The 22273-nt window shown below is 41.8% G+C and overlaps 1 protein-coding gene and 1 pseudogene across 1 annotated transcript; one reads left to right on the top strand and one right to left on the bottom strand.

Annotated features, from left to right (window-relative positions):
* Positions 1 to 2541: 2541 nt before the first annotated feature.
* On the bottom strand, positions 2542 to 21648 carry Taf7l (TATA-box binding protein associated factor 7 like). The gene is made up of 13 exons (XM_048418049.3): positions 20209 to 21648; positions 15706 to 15770; positions 14852 to 14930; positions 14246 to 14379; positions 13168 to 13297; positions 12899 to 12954; positions 9644 to 9685; positions 8826 to 8898; positions 8087 to 8188; positions 7378 to 7662; positions 7077 to 7189; positions 5680 to 5739; positions 2542 to 3114 (listed from the first exon to the last, which is right to left on the bottom strand). Exons 1-13 carry the CDS (start codon positions 21635 to 21637, stop codon positions 3070 to 3072), a joined length of 2613 nt encoding a protein of 870 aa, XP_048274006.3. The 5' UTR covers positions 21638 to 21648; the 3' UTR covers positions 2542 to 3069.
* Positions 10698 to 12862, top strand: LOC125389206 (large ribosomal subunit protein uL29 pseudogene; annotated as a pseudogene).
* Positions 21649 to 22273: the final 625 nt, after the last annotated feature.

The following is a 22273-nucleotide window of genomic DNA, read 5'->3' as shown; positions in this document are numbered from 1 at the left end:
TATTGTACAGGCCTGAGCTACAGCCAGGGCCATGTCTAGGTCCACGACCCTGCCACACCCAGGGTCTGTGCTAATGTCCGAGGTTCCTCTTGCAATCACAGGCAGTGTGGATGCCCAGGATATGGGACCACACCTGGGACAATGTGGGGATTCGAGGACAACAGGGCTGTTGAGTCCATGCTAATATTAAGTGACCTGCCTGACACTGGGACTATGGTGACATCTGGGCTTGGGCTGCTGCCAAGGACCATGTCTGGGTACATAGTCCATTCACAGCTAGGGTCTATATTGATGTCCATGGCCTATAGTGCCAATTAGGGTCACAAAGACATCGATGGCCCGAGCTGCCACCTAGAGTAAGATTAGTGTCCGAGGACTGAACCTCTGCCAGGGCCATGCAAATCTGAATAGCCTGTGTTGCCACCAGGGGCCACGGTGTCATCCAGGCCTGGACTGCTGTAAGGGGCCATGTCTGGGTCTGTGGACCTGCCTAGTTGTCTGTGTTGATGTTCTGGCTTCTGTTACCACTGAAAGCAGTGAGGATAGGGCTGCACAGAGTTGGCTCCACCCCACACTGACTGCAGCACTAGGGAGAACTGGCTCTACCCCTCACCAATTGCAGCACTTGGGAGAGTAGGCCCTGCACCTCCCCAGGGCAGCACGGTGTAACAGTCCCTGCTGACATGTGTGCAGATTAGCTGGCCCGAAAGACCCGAGAGGGGGAGAACTAGCCCTATGGTCTATCACGTGGTGGCGTGGGCAAGGGAAAGATAGCCCTTGCCCCTTAGGTGGGAAAAGCTGGTCCTGGGGTTATGAGAGTGGGAGAACTGATCCTGCCTCTCACCAGCTACAGCACCCAAGAGAGTGGGCCCTGCACCTAGCCCAGGCAGCATAATAGAGCTGACCCCATTGATGGGGGTGCAGGCAGTCGGGCACCTCAAACTCGCATGGGAGATCTGGCCCCACCCTTCATCTGCCATACGGTGGATTAGGAAAGGGAGAGATGACCTCTCCCCCACCAAACCTTGCTTCCTGTGCCTGGTGGTAGAGCTGGCCCTGAGGTCATGAAAGTGAGAGAACTGCCCCCCACTGGCAGCAGCACTCAGTAGAATGGACCCTGCACCTTGCATGTGCAGCACAACATAGCTGAGCCTGTTGGTGGGGAGGGACACGGGGGGGGGGGACGGGTGAGCTGGTCCCAGGGGCATGAGAGCAGGATTGACCCCGCCCCCCCATCTGCCATGTGGTGACAAAAGTGAAAAAAGTCCTCCCTCCCTTCACCCCTTGCCACCTGTGGCAGGTGAGAGAGCTGGCCCGAAAGCCACCAGAGTGGGAGAGCTGGTCCTGCCCTTCACGGGCTGCAGCACATGAGAAAGAGGGCACAGCACATCACCTGGGCAGCACACTAGAGCTGACCTTGTTGGTGCCATGGGGTGGCAAAGGTAAGGGAAACGTGTCTTCCTCTTCCCTGCTCACTGCCACGTGACAGATAGGAAAGCTGGTCTCAGGGACATAAGAATGAAAACGGAGGAGCTGGTCCTGCCACTCACCAAGTGCAGCAATCTTTAGAGTAGGCCTTACACTTCACCTGGGTAAAACAGTACAGCTGGCCCTGGTAGTGCAGGTGAGCTGGACCTGAGGGTGTGAGAGCAGAACTGGCCCCACTCCCTTCTGTCTGCTACATTGGGTGAGCTAGACAGGACAATGCTGAAGAGCTCACCTGGGTGGTGGTGATGAGGGAGAGTTCGCAAGCTGATCAACCCAGCTACCACCCAGGCCCAGAACCAGGACTATGAAGTAGCCCACCCCAGCATCCACCTCATCTGTGATCTGCTGGAGCATGTGAAGGGGACAGAGCTCAGGCCCAAAGCTACAAGATCTCCACGAAACAGCACAACAACAGGATATCCAAGAGGAGCCCCAGTGAGAGCTCATTACCAGTGGTGTAGCAGAGACCAGAGGCCTCGAACCAGACCCATGACTCATTGCAACAAACACCTGCAAGTAAAGATGTATGAACTAAAGGGTATACTGTATGACTCACGGGGCCACACTACAGCTTCCATGAGGAGATTTTTCTTAAAAAACGTTTTTTGTTTTGTTTTGTTTGTTTTTACTTTTAAATTTTGTTTTTGGGGGTGGAAGCAAGCGGATGAGGAAATGAGTGCGATCAGGATGCATGACGCAAAATCCACAAAGTATCAATATCAATAAAATGTTTTTGTTTTTGTTTTGAAAAAATCCAGGGTTATTAAGGAAGTCTTCATGGGCATTACAGGAATTTAGCTTTTGCTAATCTTTTCTTATGGGAGTTACAATACAAAAGACTTAGAATAAGGGAGGCATTTTTTTTCTCTGTAATTCTTCTCTTAGCTAAAGAATAACATCAGCTTTGGTCTTCAATATCTAATCAGAGAGCAAAGATAAGTAGAAAGAAATAATCGGTGAGCAGGAAAGTAGCCTTTAACCCAAAAAAGGGCATAACCTAGTATTTATTACTGAAAGGTAGGCATTTAAACAATTGTGACAGGATCCAGTCACTGATAGAAATTAGGGATGTTTTTATTTTTGTTTTGTTTTGCTTTTTGAGACAGGGTCTCGTATATATCCCAGGCTGACCTTCAACTGTGACCTTTCTGCTTCTGCCTTTTGAGTTCTGGGATTACAATCTAACAAGTTTATTATTTTCTATATTGTAGGAAATACTTAAAACAGGGTTTGAAAAGCTAACATCTATAAAACAGTTGTACATCCTCTAGGCTACATCTTCCTTTGACAAGCATGGCCGAATGATCTAATGGTACCATACAACAAAAGACAAATATATAGCTCATACATATTTAATTTTAAATTGGTAAAGAAAAACAAAGCCCATGTTGAGTGGGGTCTCTAAGCCTATTATGCATTTTATACTATCCCCTTCTATATGGCTATGATGTTTATTTTTTACTATAACTAGTAAAATATTCAAATAAGCAAATACAGTTGGTTAATATAAAGTAACTAGTGGTTCCACCAAGTCTTCATCTGGAAGGTGAATTCACTTTATATGCTAGGCTGAGGGTTTCTTTACTCCTTTAGATAACATTTCAGTTGTTCCTGTAGGTGAGAAATCTGTAAGGAGACAGAGACAGAAAAGCATCACAAAAGCTATTTGAATTTGTTTCTGGTATTCCAAACTTTATTTTTAAAAAACATTCTTTACTACAATTTCAAAAGTGTAACAAAGATCCGTTTTCACTATATTAAAGAATTAATAAATATGTACAACCAAACAAACCCATTTTAAGAATATTCAAAAGATAAAATAGGGGTAATGAGCAGGACCCTGACCATAAAAGTCTTAAGCTACAGTCATCCTCATAATATAAACTCTTTAAAGTTGCTACCTGCAATACTCTATACTAATTTCATGAGATTAACTTATTTCATGTTTTTCTCCCTTCTCTCCCCCCCCCACCACTGTAAACTGTTCTGTGGCTTGGAATAAACAATCAGTGAAGTTAGAAACTGAAAACCTTCTGTAAAGCAAAGGACACGGTCAACAAGATAAAACTTCAGCCTACAGAATGGAAAAAGATCTTCACCAACCCCACATCGGACAGAGGGCTGATCTCCAAAGTATACAAAGAACTCAAGAAATTGGTCATCAAAACAATAAATAATTCAGTAAAAATGGAGTACAGACCTAAACAGAGAACTGTCAACAGAGGAATCTAAAATGGCTGAAAGACACTTAAGGAAATGCTCAACATCCTTAGCCATCAGAGAAATGCAAATCAAAACAACTCTGAGATTTCATCTTACACCTGTAAGAATGGCCAAGATCAAAAACACTGATGACAGCTTATGTTGAAGAGGATATGGGGTAAAGGGAACACTCTTCCATTGCTTGTGAGAGTGCAAACTAGTACAGCCCCTTTGGATGTCAGTGTGGTGATGTCTCAGAAAATTAGGAAACAACCTTCCTCAAGACCCAGCAATACCACTTTTGGGTATATACCCAAAGGATGCTCAATTGTACCACAAGGACATGTGTTCAACTATGTTCATAGCAACATTATTTGTCATAGCCAGAACCTGTAAACAACCTAAATGCTCCTTGACCGATAAAGAAGATGTGGTATATTTACACAATGAAGTACTACACAGCAGAAAAAATAATGACATCTTGAAATTTGCAGGCAAATGGATGGATTGAGAAAACATATTGAATGAAGTAACCCAGACTCAGAAAGACAATTATCATATGTACTCACTCATAAGTGGCTTTTAGACATAAAGCAAAGAAAACCAGCCTACAAATCACAGTCCCAGAGAACCTAGACAACAATGAGGACTCTAAGAGAGACATACATGGATCTAATCTACACAGAAAGTAGAAAAACACAAGATCTGAGCAAATTGGGAGCATAGGATCATAGGAAAGGATAGAAGGGGAGGGCAGAGGAATGGAGAAAATATATGCTCAATAAAAAGAATTAAAAAATAAAAAAAACCTGAAATACCACTTGTAGTACTTTATTTTCCTTCGTCACCCTTTAACTGACCTAAGTCCTATCAACCCTTTAAAATATATCCTCCCATATGTAAATTGTCAGAGAAATTTTATTTTTAATACTCAAAGAGCTGAAAAATGTCTATCAGAATAAGAATAGTTAAGTAAAATGTTAATATAAGTTATTTTGAGTCAATTTTTAGGCCTGCTGTAGCTGGGGCCTTGCATGTTATGAGTTATTTCAAAGATTCATTAAAAATGTCTGGGCCTTAGGCTAGCTAGATGGCTCAGAATTTAAAAGTGGTTGCTGCACAAGCCTGAAAATTTGAATTTGATCCTAGGACCCAACTGAAAAATGAATTTGATCCTAGGACTCATACGATGCAGAGAGCACATTCACACCAATTGTCCTCTGATCTCCAAACACATGGCCCTATATATATGTGTGTGCGTACACATACACAAACATATACAATAAAAATTTTAAATAAAAGTTTAAACTAGGTCTGATTCTCCTCCTTCATACTCAGCAAGGAATTCCTTAAACCCAACTTAAGACTAAAACCTATCTTTCCTATCCTAGTCTACTGTCAAATGATTTAACTTTTGATTTTCTGATTTTACATTAAACAACTGTCTTCATGGCTTAAACACCCACAGACAGTCAAAGTAGTCAAGTTCTCTCCCTACCCTATGTGACACCTTGCATATTCTCTACTACTGGCTTGTTAGATTTACTCTTCCAGTCTAGGCACAAATATAATTTCCTCAGGGAGGTTTGCTATGTTCTTATTTAATCCAGGATTCTCCTTATTCTAAGGAGAATACTGACTTTTTCCTGCATAGTGCTTCTTTGGGATTTGTACTTCAATATTTGTATGATAATTTTTCAATATTTGTATGATAATTTGTTTACCATCAGTCTCCCTTGGCAGACCATTAGATCTATGAGGACAACTATTTTATCTGACTTATTAGCACTCATTATCCAGTGCTTTGCACTCCAGCGGTATTCAGTAACTGTTGAATGAACAGACTTTCAAAAAGTTCTTGATGCACCCTGCTATTGTCACACAGAATATATGTTTACCACTATTCTTGTAAGACAGACAGCAAGAAAATAGATTAGAAGAGGCTAAGTTCTTCATAGCAAATTATTTATTTAAAAACATACTTCTTACCTCTTCACACTTTTGTCTTTCCAATATGTTAAGCTGCCCCAAAGCATACTGGAAATGCCTCTGAAAAAAATAAATTTTATCAGTGATGAAAGATGTATCTTTAAGGAAGAGAGAACCACAGAACCCATTTTGTCATATATTTGATAAGAAAGCTGTCAATTATAGGAAAACAATTTTTAGAAAAACTGGAGCACAAAACTACTGCCTAACCATCCAATTATACTTTATGTACTCTCTACAGCATTTTTTCTTGTCCTAAAATAAATGTGTGAAATATCTACATGATACATTTTTCCTAGTGTTGTATAAATTCTCCATTTCCCCTCAAGAACAGAACATTACTACTCCTAACACTGCATACAATACCACATATATGTAAATTTCACATATATCACAATAGTATCAGATATCTGAATCTTTCAAGATGTATCTATACTACTATCTTTGGCTATTCTAAAGGACTACAGCCAAAGTTGGTATAGCGCTATACCAAGCTGCTTCCTTTCGACAATTATTGCTCCACAAAAAGAAAGAAAGAAAGAAAGAAAGAAAGAAAGGAAGGAAGGAAGGAAGGAAGGAAGGAAGGAAGGAAGGAAGGAAGGAAGGAAGAAAGAAAGAAAGAAAGAAAGAAAGAAAGAAAGAAAGAAAGGAAAGAAATCTAGCAAAGGATTCCCTTAGTGCTGTAGAATCACCTTACTACCAAGATGGGAGCAAACGTGACATAGCAATGTATTTTCCTTTCACTGAAACCTTGAAAATGTATATAAAAATATAAAAATTCACCCATGTTTCAGCATACATAAGAATTTTAAATTAATTTGGTCCTTTTTACTGAAACAAATATATACTGGTATAAACAGGTTTATTCTATGTATTGCCAATTACTATGGCTCCTCTTGGATCTTTAATTCTTTTTTTTTTCTTTTTCTTTTCTTTTTCGATACAAGGTCAAAGTATAACCCTGACTAATCTGGAACCTGTTATATAAACCAGGTTGTTCTCAAATTCACAGAGATTCACCTCTGCCTCCTCAGTACTGGGGATAAAAGGCATGTGCCAAAATACCCAACTAATTTTAATTTGTTATATAGTGGGAATGGTGAAAGGATCTATGTTTCAGGGACCTGAGGAGCAAATGAAACGATAATACATAACTCTTTTATTTATATAGTAAATGCTTAATATTGGTCATTATCTCAGGTCACCTGGTCCTGTTTCCTATAAAAATGCTTAGATTAAAAAAGTATTAAAATATAATAAAATAGGGATATTTTAGTAGAAGTTTCTAAAAAGTTACTTAGGTTTATGAGTGAACTACATAGTGATGGCATGAGTGGAAACACAGAGATGGAATTTTGAAAGTAAGATATCAGGGCGTCTAACAGTCAAGAACTTACCTTAAGGGTCAAGTTTTCCACATTCCTAAGGAGATCTTTCTGTCGTTGTGCTTTTTTATAAATCTTTTGGAGCTTCATTTCTTTGACATGAATCAGTTTCTGAATTCCTGTGACTGAAGAAGGTAGAGAAAGGATTTTTGTATTAAATCTAGCTTTAAATAATGGACCAAGTCACAAATCAAGTAAAACTCCAAGGACTAAAAGCTTCTGAAAACTAAGCATTGCATATAATGCATGTTCAGAGTTAGCCTTTTATACGACCACCCACCATAGCCAATTCCTTTGTCTTTTCCTGACTTACTTATTGAACTGTAATCTTTGTTGGTTTCACAGAAGCTAGGATGAATAAATTGGATTTGCAGCTCCCTTTCTAAATTCTCTTCACGACTGTCTATCTCCTTTTCTTCTTCTTCCTCTTCATCATCATCTTCATCATCTTCATCATCATCATCATCATCATCATCCGGATCCCCATCATTCTCCTTTTGATTGTCAACATCCTCCTCTTCAATTTTAGCACCCTTATCTTCCACATCATTACTGTTACTGCCAGAATCGCCAAACATCTCTCGAAGCATTTCATTTTCTATTGATTTTAAGCAAGGGAAAAATGAACCAATCTGAACCTTTGGAAATGACCATAACCCCAAATAGCAGTACATGCCTTACCATGAAGTTCACTGGAGAACCAGTGAATTGTATAAATTATTTTCCTATAGGGAGATTATTCCCTTTGTAAAATAAGGACAAGGAATATGAAACACCAACATTCACCCATGTTTTCAATTACCAAGATATCTAGAGAATCTAAGGATCCATAGGAAGTTGAATACAAGGGCATGCAGGAGATTAGAATTCCAGTTCTAAAACCCTAAAAGCATAGGAGGACCAATGAGGAAAAAGGACAAGGGCATCCTTTTTTTCTGTGATTGGTCTGTGAGTCTGTGGACCTGTCACACAATTAACACTTGGCCTTACCGGAAGTTCTTCCTCTACTTTCAATCAAGTACCTGATGAGCTAAGACCACTCATTTGTGCAATTCCTGAAATGCCTGAGATGCACCCTTGACTTTCTATTTCCTTGGATTCATCATCAGCAATGACTTCCCAGCCTGAAAATACAGTAGTCAAGGAAAAACCAGAAGAGAGAGCACACAGTTGAAATGGAAATGGCTCTTTAACTAAAAGTGCTATTATTATTTAATTTAGGTCAAATTTAGATCATTGTACCTGCATTCCTAGTGTGGAAACTGCCTTATATTAAATTACACACACATAAATACCGTTCTATTGTCTGTTTGCATTGACCATTTCTAGATAGAAAATAACATTTCAAAAATCTTAAATTGCCAGGTGGTGGTGCCACATGCTTTTAATCCCAGCACTCGGGAGGCAAAGGCAAGCAGATCTTTGTAAGTTCGAGGCCAGCCTGGTCTACAAGAGCTAGTTCCAGGACAGGCTCCAAAGCTACAGAGAAACCCTGTCTTGAAAAAACAAAACAGAACAAAAAAAAAACAAGCAAAAAAGTCTTAAGTTATACACATCAAAACTGGCACGTGAACACTAGAAGCGAGGGAGGACTAAAAAACATGCTGCTTAGTAGAGCAGGGCTTACCTAGAATAGCAAGGTTCTGAATTTGATACCAGTATCTCAAAGAAAAGCAAAACTCCCAACTAGAGGTGAGATTTGTCAGAACATGCACATGAGATGAAACAGACTATAAGGAAAATATTTGATATAAAGGATACGGATACTGACGGCTTCAGCATCTGAACACAGCAGTCTCTTCACTTCTTTATCCACATTTGGAGATTCAGTGTCCTGAAGCAATGTATGGAAGGAAATACCAGTAATGTCATTTAGCATCCAGTTTTATGTAAATACCTTTAACCTATATTAGTGAACTAAAATGATTGGGCCTTGTTAGATGCTCATCCAACAAAACTTCTGCTTAAATAGTGCTATTTATGAAGGAGCCTATCTAAAATCTGTATTTTGTATAATAAGTTCATTTTCCAAAATTAAATCACTTGAAATGTTTAATTTTATCTGTCTATAACTCTATGGACAAGAGTTTCAACATTTATGTTTCATTATTTGTCTTAACTCATTAGCAAAGAACAATAATTCCATGTTAGTTACTTACATAATTTGCTTTAAAATTCAAATTACTCCACTGCATTTTCTACCTAATTATTACAATGTTCCTGCAAAACTTACATCCTATCTACATGTTCTCACTTGAATAGTTTTAAAAAATTACTCCACAACAATTAATTCCTCTTGATACAAATATAAACCTAGGCCTTTGATGAGAAATCCCATTAGTTCAAGCAAATGTTGGTAAGTTGAACCCTGAACTCCAAGGAATGGGTTTTGAAATGAAAATAAGGAGGGGAAAGCAGTTTGTAAAGCATGGAAACACTAACATAAAAGTTGCTATTGGACATTAAATAATTAGTTCCCAGTGAATAAAATCCAGTGTATGTATGTATGTATATGTGTGTATATCTGTTTATATGAAGCATATGAAAATAAACAATGAAGATTATGACCACTTCTATACCTCACGCAAGCCAACTGCATCCACTTGTTTGACATCAGGAAGCTATGAAGTAAAACACAACAAAGAGCAACGTCATATTTTGATTTCTCTACTTAAGTCCAGCTTAAAGAGCTCTATATTTAACCACTTTTATATTTAGCAGACAATAAATTTTATTGACTGGCATGTTACTAAGACAAAGTTAACACATAAATTAGGAAAGTTAGTCTACAACTTTAGTGCAGTTTTTTTCAAAATTTTGACAAGGTTTTCTGTATACATATACAAGCTCATTCTAAAATTCATATGGAAGGATAGCTATTCTAAACATTTTTAAACAATATTGATGAAGCAAAATTAAGTGGTAGCAATCAATCTTCTGATTTCAAGACTTACCACATTACAGTATCTGTGGAGAGATTAACAGATGGATCAGTGGAACAGAAAAAAGAACCCACAAACAGTACCATACAACTATTCCCAAGGAAGAGGTGAAGGAGAAGGAGAGAATAGAAGAATGGGAGAAGGGGGAATCTTGAATTAAAACTCTTTCTTTAATAAAACTGAAATATGGATCACAGGCATAAATATAAAATCTTCAGTATCTAGGCTAAGCAAAGACTCCTTATATTTAACAACAAAAAAAATCAAAATCTTTAAACCAAAAATATCAATAAATTAAACTTCATCAAAACTAAAAATCTTGCTTTCTACGAGTTCTTGTGAAGCAAACTAAAAACTCAAGCTATCAAACATGAGAAGGTATTAAACAATGCATACATGATGAAAGACTAGTATACAGACTAGAAAGAGAATTCTTTGAACTTAACAATAAAGTCATTTTAGAAAACGGTCAGGGGGCTGGAGAGATGGCTTAGAGGTTAAGAGCACTGACTGTTCTTCCAGAGGTTCTGAATTCAATTCCCAGCAACCACGTGGTGGCTCACAACCATCTGTAATAAGATCTAGTGCCCTCTTCTGGCCTGCAGGGACACATGCAAACAGAATGCTGTATACACTACATAGTTAATAAATCCTTTAAAAAGAAAACTGTCGCTCTTTCTCAGACCAGGTGGCCTCAGCGGTGAGCAACGCAGCTATGGCCAAGATTAAGGCTCGGGACCTATGCGGCAAGAAGCAGGAGAAGCTGCTAAAACAACTGGACGATTTGAAGGTGGAGCTATCCCAGGTTCGCGTTGCCAAGGTGACAGGAGACTCTGCGTCCAAGCTCTCCAAGATAGGAGTTGTCTGCAAATCCATCGCCCGCGTTCTCACCGTCATTAACCAGACTCAAAAGGAAAACCTCAAGAAATTCTACAAGGGCAAGAAGTACAAGCCTCTGGACCTGCGACCCAAGAAAACTAGAGCCATGCGCTGCCGGCTCACCAAGCATGAGGAGACAAAAAAGCAGCAGGGGAAAGAGAAGCTGTACCTGCTATGCAAGTATGGAAGGGCAATAAAGTGCAAGACTGGCAAAAAAAAAAAAAAAAAAAAAAAAAAACCATTGTCAAAAGAAGCTCAGTGTCATAGTGCATTTCTTTTTGCAATCCCAGAAGTTAGACAATGAGGCAGGAGCATTGCTGCAAATTCAAGGCCATTATCTATCCAAAAGATATAAATTAACACCACATTAAAATCACTACACACTTATAAGAATGGCTAAAATAAGAAAATGACAAGACCTAATGCCGACAAGGAGGTAAAGAATTTATATCATTCATATTTTATCAGTGTTAATATAAAATAATACTCCCTCTAAAAAAGTATGGCAGTGTCTTACAAAAACTTAAAATTTTTTGTTTGTGGCTAGTGAAGTGGCTCAGCATTAATATGCTTGCTGACCTGAATTTGATACTTAGAATTGATTCAAGTTTTCCTGTGAGCTCCATTTGTTGCACATATGCATGCACACACACTAAATGAATGTAAATAAAATTTAAAAGCTAATGCTTGGCAAGAGACATGTCTCAGTTGGTAAAGACCTCCTTTATGTGCGCTAAGTTCTGGGATTAATCCTTAGCAATATATAAAACAACGTATGTTAATAGGTGCCTGTAATCCCAGCACTTGAGATGCTGGTGGTGGCAGGAAGATTAAAAATCATAGGTGACCACACAGCAAGTTCAATGCAAGCCTGGACTATATCAGAAAGACCCTGATTCAAAACATATTTTTATAAACCTGCCACTTGGCGCACTATAGAGATCAACCAGTGGTTAAGGGAACCTGTTGCTCTTACAAAGTACTTGGGGGTTTCAATTCCTAACAACCACTTATGGTTAATCACAACCATCCTTAACCCAAGTTCCAGACTATCCAACAAGCACTCATGTGGTACACTCATGTGCATGCAGGCAAAACAGTCATAGACATTAAGTAAAGTGAATAAAAATCTTTTAAAATATACCACTGTCATATGAATCAGAATTATTCCTGAGTATTTATCCTGGAGAAATTAGGATTTAAGTTCACACAAAAAATCTACTCACAATCTTACTTATAACTGTCAAAAAGTAGAAACAATACAGTTATGTTTTAATGGGTAAACAGTTGAACACACTGGTATATTCACACCAGAAATGCAATTCATTAATATGTCATTCTTAGATTATATACTGCATGTTCAATGTACAGAAGATCATAAACATAAAAAAAACTACACAGATGAAGAAAAGATTTTAAATTGCTAGGCACTAAAGACCAGGAGTGTAAGGCAGGAAGAAAGTGTAAATCTTTCTTTCTTTCTTAGAATAAGAAAATCTCACTATGTATCCCATGCCCTGATACTGGCAATGTCATCCAAGATTTGGACAACAGAAGGCAATCCTCTTGCTGCAGCTTCCCAAATGTTGAGATCACAAGTAACCAACATGCCTCGCTTTAAATCTACAGCATCTGAAAACTAAAAGCATGAGCTGCAATGTCCAGTTCATGATTCTTCTGAATCCCTAACAACGAGACTATAACCTAAAGAAGTGGTTCTGGTTTTAGTCACTGCTGTAGCCCCAACTGCTAGCTCATAATGCTGTGGATTGTGCATATTTTAATTTTTTTACATTTTGAGTCAAGGTCTGTAGCCAGGGATTGTCTTAAACTCACGATCCTTCTGCATTAGCCTCCAAGTGCTGAGATTACAGTTAGGTACCACCACATCTGGTAGGCATTATTGAACATATAAATGAATCAGTGAATTCCCAACTGACTTTCTACCTTTCTTTCTCCCTCATAGTCCTCTCCTAAGTCATCCAGCAGAAACACAAATGACATGAAACTAACCTTTTTTCTTATTCTCCGGAACCTTTTCTTTCTGACATTCTTAAGTGGTGGAGTAACTAAAATAAAAACATAATGAAATATGTCATGTGACTTATGACTGTCCTATATCTACATGAATTTGATGAAGAAATATGTCATGCTCATAGTATGACTTATTTCATCAAAAAGAAGAAGTTAATGAACCAGGTAAGAGGTCCCTGATTCATAGAGATTTGCAATTCAAATGATAAATGTAGTCAGCCATAATGAGCAAGAGATTGGTGACTTACTGCCATGCTTCCAGTTGTATCTTTTTCTATCTGTCTTCCCTCCACCCCTTCCAGTTACAGTAGTATGAGCAGAGGTAACTGGTTCTTCTGGGGAAGAGTGAGGCTCACCATGAGCACTGCATACAAGCATCTATATTTAGCAAAGACAAAGACGTTTACTATTGCCCCAAATATTGTTCAGTAATAAATCATAAACATACCACCAGAAATAGGGAGCACAGATGATTCTTGGCTTCCCAAAACCAAGTACAATGTAATATAAATTCAAATTCTTTTATATATCCCTTTCCCATCCTCCCTTCCTTCCCTCTTCTCCTTCTCTCCCTGCAGCATGATATATAGATTTGACTTTTACCTAGTGTATACCACTGCAGAAGCAATAGCATGAAATGTATACATTTTAGCATTTTCATTTAGAGAGGAAATGAGAAAGCAACAGTAGAGATGAGAAGTAAGTAACTTTTTTCAGAATTAACACACTGCTCTAGAAAAAAGTGCAGAAAAAGACCTTAGTCGTTTATATTTTAAAATAAATGAAAGTCACTATAAGTGACAAACAGCAGAAGTCTGTAAAAGTGAAGAAATAAAAAGTTAAGAATCAAATACAAAACCAGGGCATGACTTTATGTTCCCGTGCAATTGATCTGGTGATTATAAATGGTAAATAGTCATTTACCAAGTGGAACTGAATGCTGGCAGAAAAACTAAAGATTCCACAAAGGGTACGAGAACCAGAGGATGAAGAAAATCAAACCAGTGATGGTGATATAGCTCAATGGTAGGTAGAGCACTTGTCTGGCATGCATGAGGACCTGGCTCTGGTCCTCGGCACTAATAAACCAAACAATATTTTGTGGATCTGGGGATATATCACTCAGTTGGGTAGAGTGCTTATCTAAAATGCTCAGAGCCCTAGGTTTGGTCCTCAGTAAACTTAAGAGTGTGGAAAGGAATGCCTGTAAGCCCAGCACTTGGTAGTTGAAGACAGAAGGATTCAAAGTTTAAAGTCATCCTCAGCTACATACTCAGTTTGAAGTTATCCTGGGATATATGAGACCATGTCTCAAAAAATTCATACCTGAGAAATATCTGCTGTTTTATAAAATGTTTTTCTATCAACGGTTTTCAGGCTTCCGATAACACAAGGCAAATTAACCAGCTTAGCAGACAGTGAGACATCTTCTACCTGAACAACTGCATGATGTCCATCAGCTAAAGGAAAGTAGAGAAAATTAATATTGACATTCCAATGGTCTGTTCAGTCTCCAACAAACTGAATAAGGAAGACTTATGCAGGACAGAAAAGTTTTTTGACAAAACTTAATTATTTTTGAAAGACCAGAAATCAATATCCAGAAAAAGAAGAGAGTATCTACAGCTTGTTTTTACATACTGTATGTTACTAGTTCAAAAATATCTAAGTTTCTTTCTAATGGTAGCAAAGGTGAGAAAGACAACAACTGCTTTCTTGTTATCTCCAAAAGCAAATTTCATTCATTTAAACACATTCCTTAAAAAAAGCATTTGATTGTAACATTGTGTATGTATGTTTTCTAAAGGTTAAAACCATAACATACTCTTATTTTTTCATACCTTTAATGCCTAGTATAGTGCCTTTCACGTAACAATCTGTAGCAAATTACTGTTTTGTTTAATATATTGTGAATTGATATTAACTACTTACGGGCAAAGCCAATTTTTAGTTTATCCTTCATGCCAGGACCTCTAGAATGTATAATCTTCCTGACAGCATAAGCCTGTTCCTAAAAAGGAGGTAAATTAAAAATCAGAAAGATTGTCTAAGAGTCTTCCTTAAACAAAACCTTACATTTTCCAAATGTTAACTATGCTATGTACCATGAAAGCCCATGAATTGTATAAATCAAATTAAATGAATTCAACTCAAATTTCATCACTATCTTTTAGAAACTACACTTTGTGCCTTCTCCCAATTTTTCAGTTCCACTTCTTACTGCTTATCCTTCCATTGTAGTTGCTTAGAAAGTGCATTAGCTATAGTTTACTAGATATGTTGATTAACTATATTGATAATAACTTTCTGACCATCTCTATTATAGCCTCCAAAATGAAATAATACTCAAACATGGTTATTAATGGGGAAAGAGAGTCAAGCCTAAAGTTTAAATGAGTTTGACAACCTTGCTTGGTGATGAATTTGCAGTTGACAGTGGTAGTGCCTCCACCCAACTCTTCTGAGATGACAGACAGAATTTTAGAACAGTCTTACCTTGGCTGTCCACAAAATTGGCTGTAAATGTCTGTGCTAAATGACTGGATGATTCATAATTGTCATTGTCATAGTTGTTTTGACAGAGAATTAACCCATATGATTGACGGTATATACAGGAAGAAAGAAATATTGTGAGAAGAATTTGCACTACAATAGGACTGCTAATAGAACATGATTTCTGGGAAGCAAAGGTTGTGAGTTTTTATAGCCTGAAATGCTAGTGTTGCCTAAGCAGAACTACACTTTTGCACTGAAGATATTCATTCTGAGATATAAACGTTACTTACCTGAGGCAGACGCAATATAAACTGTTCCTCAGTATCTTGGGATTCGTCATGCTTTAAAGTCATAGCTTTTTTTTGAGTTCATAAAAACAAAGAAAACAAAGTCACTACAAACTCTTGCTCACTCTGCTGACCATCTCTGATTATATTATATAAGATCTTACCCATAATTCTCATTGAAAAGAAGTGCATATAGTTTAGAAATACTTTGACATCTTGATTTCTAAAAATCATTTCCAAAGTCAATTCAAATTACACGATGTAACTTGACAAATTAATTAAGCTTTTGTGAAACATGGTTTAATATTTTTGGAAAAATTCTTGTACTGTCAAATAAAAGAGTAAACTTCAGCTAAATGGCCTCTGTAAGGTTGAATGTAAGCCAAAGAATGAAACCAACCCAGAACTTATATGCAGACATACTAATTTGAAGTGAACAAATACTTAATTTTCAATATTTAATTCACCCAAATAAACAGTAGTAATTAGGAAGTCCATGGAATAGCAAGAAACTTGTTATGGCTCAATTGCAATGGCTGAGCACTTCCTTTGGAGGAAGGTGTCCCATGCTTATATATCTAGACCATGTACACTAGCTTCATGTAATAGATAAATTCTTTAAAAGGGTGATATGAATAGGACACAAAATCTGATTTTATTTATTAATTACCATGACTAATTGTCATGCATTCTGTCCCTCAGACTTACTAACTTAGGTGCTGTAGATATGTCCTTTCATTTAATCCTTAAAGTCATAAGATTTCTATAAGAATATTTAAAATAATCTTAAGATAGATTTGTCTCAATACCTCATGCATGTTTAGTATGTACTCAGCACAAGAGGAATATTTTCTTTTAAGAATATATATTATGTAAAATGAATAGTCTAATCCAAATTAGAGGGATTTCAGACCAATCATGTGTACCTTATACAGTAAGTTAGGGTAAAAGCTCTAGTTCATGCACATCCCTAAATACTATGTAAATCATTATCTGGGACCTGAGTTTTAAATCCAAATCTTTCTTAAAAGCATATATGCTTTTAACACATAGGAACATGGGACTCTTTTAAGGTGCTTTGGTTAAAGCACTTAGTATAATACTGGGAAAGGGAGGGTTAAATGGGGTGGGGATGGGGAAAGAGGATAAGACAGGATGGGGAATATGGAGAAAGGTAACTAACACTAAAGATATTTTGGAAAAGACGTATGAAAACCTACTTCTGCAGAAGCTTCCTAAATTATATAGGTAACATAAATAAAAAGAGTTTAACAGAAGATACCCTATAGTAGGAGACAATACCTCAATTTGAAATCACATGCTTACAAATAAAAACCTCAGTACCAGAAATTGGTTACCTCTTTTTGGTTTGCTGACAAATGGGGGTCCCATAGACCCCCAAACAACAAAGGGTACTGCAAAATGCCCTTGGTTACCCCCCCGCAAGGATTTGGTGGCAAGGCCCTATTGCTGAATACACTATATACTTGATCATAAAAATGGAGACAGTTCAGATTATCTAGAACCTTCAACCCACTGGCTAGCTTTCATAGTGCTGCAAGGTGCTATGCACACCACCAAAGCAGAAAAATAATGTCATCCAGCTATGAATCCTGCAAGCTACAATGACAATTGTTCTGGCAAGATAAGCCCACTTGTACAATGGGCATAGCCCACCATTCTCTGATTTAATTTAAAGATTGCTCTATGAAATAAGAACCCATAATTGGCACTGTTTAGGAGGCAAAGAACCTTTGATGAGCTACATCACAGACCCTCCAGCAAGACGATATCCCAGCATGGAGTTTGAGGAGGTGGGCATTCTGTGGTTGTTGGGAGAAGAGTCAGTTTTCTTTAATGCTGTGACAATTGGCGGGTTGAACACATCTCGGGGAAGACCCTATTCCCAAGAGTAGGTAGGCAATACAAATCAGACTCCAGCGATTTTTTTTTTTAAAAAAAGTTTACAAAATTAGGTCTGTAGGGAGGTAAGAGAGAATCTAATAAGAGTTGGAGGAGGTGTAAGAATATGATCAAAATACATGTATAGAATTATCAAAATATCGGTAAAAATATTTTTTAAATTAATTCTTTAGTGTAATTTTGGAAATTATAATTATATAATAATAATTACTGATTTCCATAGTGACTGTACTAGTTCATATCCCACCAGAATGAATGAAGTTTCTCTGCAACATTTGCTTTCTTGATGGCAGTCATTCTGACTGAGGTGAGATGGAAACTCAAAGCAGTCTTAATTTGTGTTTTCCTGATGGCTAAGGGTGTTGAACACATTTTCAAGTATTTATTAAAATTTTTATTAAAATTCCATTATGTATATGTTTTGTTTATAAATACATATACATGTGTACAAATAATGAAAATTAAGCATAGAGTGCATGTGATCATAACCATATACATATACAAACATGTCAACAAACCCCTTTGCAAAATTAGTACACATTTATGCACAATTTTAAGGTAAAAAGTATATGAAATAATCTTGGGGCTAGGCATACCATGAGAGAAGACAGAAAACACTGAAGACTGGGAGTACAGTCACAGAGTTTAAGGAAAAATTTGCTAAGCAAGATTTTATCAATCAGTAGTATGTTTTAAACTTCTCAACAGAACTAAGATTAGGTCATTTCGCTCATTTTAATGACTTTTTGATAAATCCTCTTTTATAGAATGAAAACTTTAGGAACTCAAACTATTTCAAAGCATTCCCTTGCTAATAGCCCCAGTAAAAAGGTTTGATGGGGGGGAAGGTGAAACACCTAGTTGAAAGGAGTATTAGTAATTTAAAAACAAAAACTTAAAGAAGTGAATCCGCTTTTTCCCCAGAAATAGTCATTTTTCTTAGTTTGTTTTTTAAAATTCCGTGAGGAGCTCTTGACTGCCTACTGAAATGAGCAGGTCAGTGTCCACCCAAGCATGTCTGGCTTAGCTCCCTCGGGCATTAGAGTTGGAAGGACGCAGCCGCGAGCGCGAAGGCGCGCACAGCAGGCAGCACAGGCCGGCGGGACTGTACTGCTGCCTTCGGAGACAGAAACTGCCCGGTGGTCTTTCCCTGTGACCAAACAGAAGACTTCTGCTGTGGCCGTTCCTGCTCATTCGTGCTCAAAGAGCCCCTGCACAGCCACCTAAGCCTTAACACCTCACAACTGGTCGGGATGAGACTAGACACCGTGGCGACACCTTCCCACCTTCCCGGAGCCCGCGATCCTGCAGCGCGGCAGCTGGCCAGGTACCTCGCCACCTTGCTGCCTGGGATCCACAGCCCGTAGAGCACCTGGTGAACCTGAGGCGTGCGCCGCCAGGTCCCGGGCTGCCAGGTAAAGCCGAGGCCCCGCCCCGCCCCGCCCCGCCCGCGGAGGGCTCCGGCCTCGATGCCCGGGCCATGTGCGTGCGGGCTTCACTGCAGCCTACTAGACAAAGCGGTCGTGGTGCCCACCAGGGCCCTTGGGGCCCCAGAGCTCACCCACTCACACCCGCGGGGGGGGGGGGAGTGAGGCCGCCCACCGCTCCGGTGCTGGGATGCCAGCACCCACACAGAAGGGGGTGGCACACGTGCTTAGTCCCCCGTCTGAGCCCCTGTCACTAGGCCAGCTCCCCCGAGGGCCCAAGCTGATGGCCAGCCCCGCCCCCCCACCCCCCCCTCAGCACGGCCTGCTATAACTGTCCCTCCCAGGGTCTGGGCTGCAGCTTCCGCCTTTCCCTCCACTGTCACTTCTCAGGGAGCGGGCAACCTTTCAGGGTTCACCAGTTCCTAAATTTGTAAGGGGGCAAACGCCCCCCTGCCTAGGCCCCAAACTGACTGGCCAGGTCTGGGCACTGCTGAGAGCGGCCGCCATGATGTTCGGTCGCGGCCATCACGGGAAGGGGGGGTGTGTGACATGGCCGCTTCCCGAACATTCTCCTAACAGGTGTCACGCTTCTCAAGACCTTTCGGGGTGCGCGAATCCCCCTTTTGCCGATGTGCCACCCACGTGGCAGCTAGGAAAGAACGCCCCCTCGGGCCACACACTAACTGGCGGGCCACGCGGCCGTGACTTGGTTACAGTAGCGAGGCTGCTGCTCCTAGGAGGGACTTTCCATCCCTGAGCCTCGCGAGTCTCCGCCTGGGCGGCAACAGAGACGCCCCCCTGCCGAGGCCCCACGCCACCACCTGCAGTGCGTGTGGTCCACAACCCCCTCACCGCCCGTGCGCGCCCCAAGTGTCCCACCCTGTCTGCTGTGGCCTGCACCTGCCACCACGCCTAGGGGACCCTTTTGGGCCTCACGAGTCCCCGCTGCCGAGGCCCCACGCTGACACCCGCGGTGCCGTTAGTGGTCCCACCGGGGCCCCAAACTGCCCGGCTGTGGCCGGGCTCTCCTCAGAGCCCGCGGCCATTTCTTTCTGTCACCGAGGTCCTGTCACACCTCAGGGGACCTCGAAGGGTCCCCGAGACCCGTCCCTATCCCCACCCCCTTTCTGAAAAACTAAGTTCCAAAGCCACTCACCTCGCAGGGCCTTTAAGATATTGCTGCTGCTGGGAAGCCCGCCGCCACGGTTTCCCTGGAGCCCGGGCTGGCAGCCGACCGGCCCCTCAGGGCCGCGAACCCCAGGGCCGCCAATCCCGGGACCCCGAGCCTCAGGGCCGCGAACCCCAGGGCCGCCAATCCCGGGACCCCGAGCCTCAGGGCCGCGAACCCCACGGCCGCCAATCCTGGGACCCCGAGCCCCAGGGCCGCGAACTCCAGGGCCGCGAACTCCAGGGCCGCGAACCCCAGAGCCGCGAACCCCAGGGCCGCGAGAACCGGGTCCCCGAGCCTCAGGGCCGCGAACCCTGGAACCCCGAGCCTCAGGGCCGCGAACCCTGGAACCTCGAGCCACAGGGCCATGAACCCTGGGACCCTGAGCCTCAGGGCCGCGAATCTCGGGACCGCGAACCCCAGGACCCTGAGCCTCAGGGCCGCGAATCTCGGGGCTGCGAGCCACGGGACCCAGAGCCTCGGGGCCACAAATCTTGGGGCTCCAAACCACAGGCCCCGGAAACTCGGGGCCGCGAATCTCGGGGCTGCGAACCACGGGACCCAGAGCCTCAGGGCCGCGAATCTCGGGGCTGCGAATCACGGGGCCCAGAGCCTCAGGGTCGCAAATTTCCGGGCCACAAATCTCGGGGCTGTGAACCACGGGACCCAGAGCCTCAGGGCCGCGAATCTCAGGGCTGTGAACCACGGGATCCCGAACCTCAGGGCCGCGAATCTCAGGGCTGTGAACCACGGGATCCCGAACCTCAGGGCCGCGAATCTCAGGGCTGTGAACCACGGGACCCCGTACCTCAGGGCCGCGAACTTCGGGGCCATGAACCCTGGAACCGCGAGCCCTGGAGCCGCGAGCCCTGGGGCCGCGAGCCCCGGAGCCACGAGCCCTGGAGATGCCACGAGCCCCGGAGCCGCGAGCCCTGGAGCCCTGAGACCCTGATTCGCGAGCCCTGGAGCCCTGAGACCCCGATTCACGAGCCCTGGAGTCCTGAGACCCGGATTCGCGAACCCTGGAGCTGCCTCGAGACCCGGAGCCTCGAGACCCTGAGCCGCGAGCCCTGGAGCCGCGAGACCCGGAGCCTCGAGACCCGGAGCCTCGAGCCCTGGAGCCGCGAGACCCAGAGCCTCGAGACCCGGAGCCGCGAGCCCTGGAGCCGAGAGACCCGGAGCCTCGAGACCCGGAGCCGCGAGCCCCGGAGCCGCGAGCCCTGGAGCTGCGAGCCCTGGAGCCATGTGCCCCTCTGCTGTCAGATGTGGCCGCAGCTCCATCAGCACCCAGGCCGGCAGCCTGGGGCTCCCCGGAGCCCACATCTTCAGAACCGGCTGCTGGAGGGGCTTCAGGAATATCGGGGGGCCTGGCCTCAGCGAGAGCTCCCTCAGCGTTTGCTCCCTCTCCGCGCTCCATGGCTCACACTGCCTGGGGGAGTCAAGGGGGCAGGGCTTAAAATGGCGTCGAGCTTTGTCACGTTTTGTGACACGTTCCGGAACGTTCATGAAATTATGCAAACGTACACGCCCCTTAAAGAGATAGTGACCCTAAAAAGACGCTTTGCTGCCTATCAAAGTTTTTTATAAATTCTCTACTGTTTAACACTAATCAAAGCTTAATTTTAAGGAGTGAGTGCTTTTCTGAAAGACTTGGACAAACATTTCTTCTAGATACATATTTTTTATGTTCAATAAAGCTACATTATCAGCACTTTAAACCTTCAAAAAGAAGTTTTGGTGCATTTTGGTGTCCACCAGTGTACTTTATGATTGCTGCTAGAACACTCAAAACAAAATTTGCAATCTTCCTCCAAAATACTGAACCTGGGCCAGGAAAGATGGCTCTAACAGAGGACCACACTTCAGCACCCACATCACATTGTGAGAAACCATCTGCAATTCCAGTTCCAACAGAGATCTGATACCTATGGCCACCAGGATACCAGCATTTATGTGTATATAGAAACTCAATAAGAAATATACAATTAAGGGGTTGGAGAGATGGCTCAGAGGTTAAGAGCACTGAATGCTTTCTCAGAGGACCCAGGTTCAA

Source organism: Myodes glareolus, chromosome X (genome assembly GCF_982192425.1).
Source record: "Myodes glareolus chromosome X, mMyoGla1.1, whole genome shotgun sequence".
Lineage (NCBI taxonomy): Eukaryota > Metazoa > Chordata > Mammalia > Rodentia > Cricetidae > Myodes > Myodes glareolus.
This window is presented reverse-complemented; position numbering and strand designations above follow the sequence as displayed.

Bases quoted from the DNA above. Each gene is read 5' to 3' on its own strand.
- Taf7l (XM_048418049.3), bottom strand. From the start codon at position 21,637: ATGGAGCGCGGAGAGGGAGCAAACGCTGAGGGAGCTCTCGCTGAGGCC. The intron at 9,686-12,898 runs GTTAGTTTCATG...TTTACTTCATAG, and splicing joins TCCGGAGAATAAGAAAAAAG to CTTCCTGATGTCAAACAAGT. The intron at 7,663-8,086 runs GTACTTGATTGA...TAAAATCAATAG, and splicing joins GAGTGGTCTTAGCTCATCAG to AAAATGAAATGCTTCGAGAG.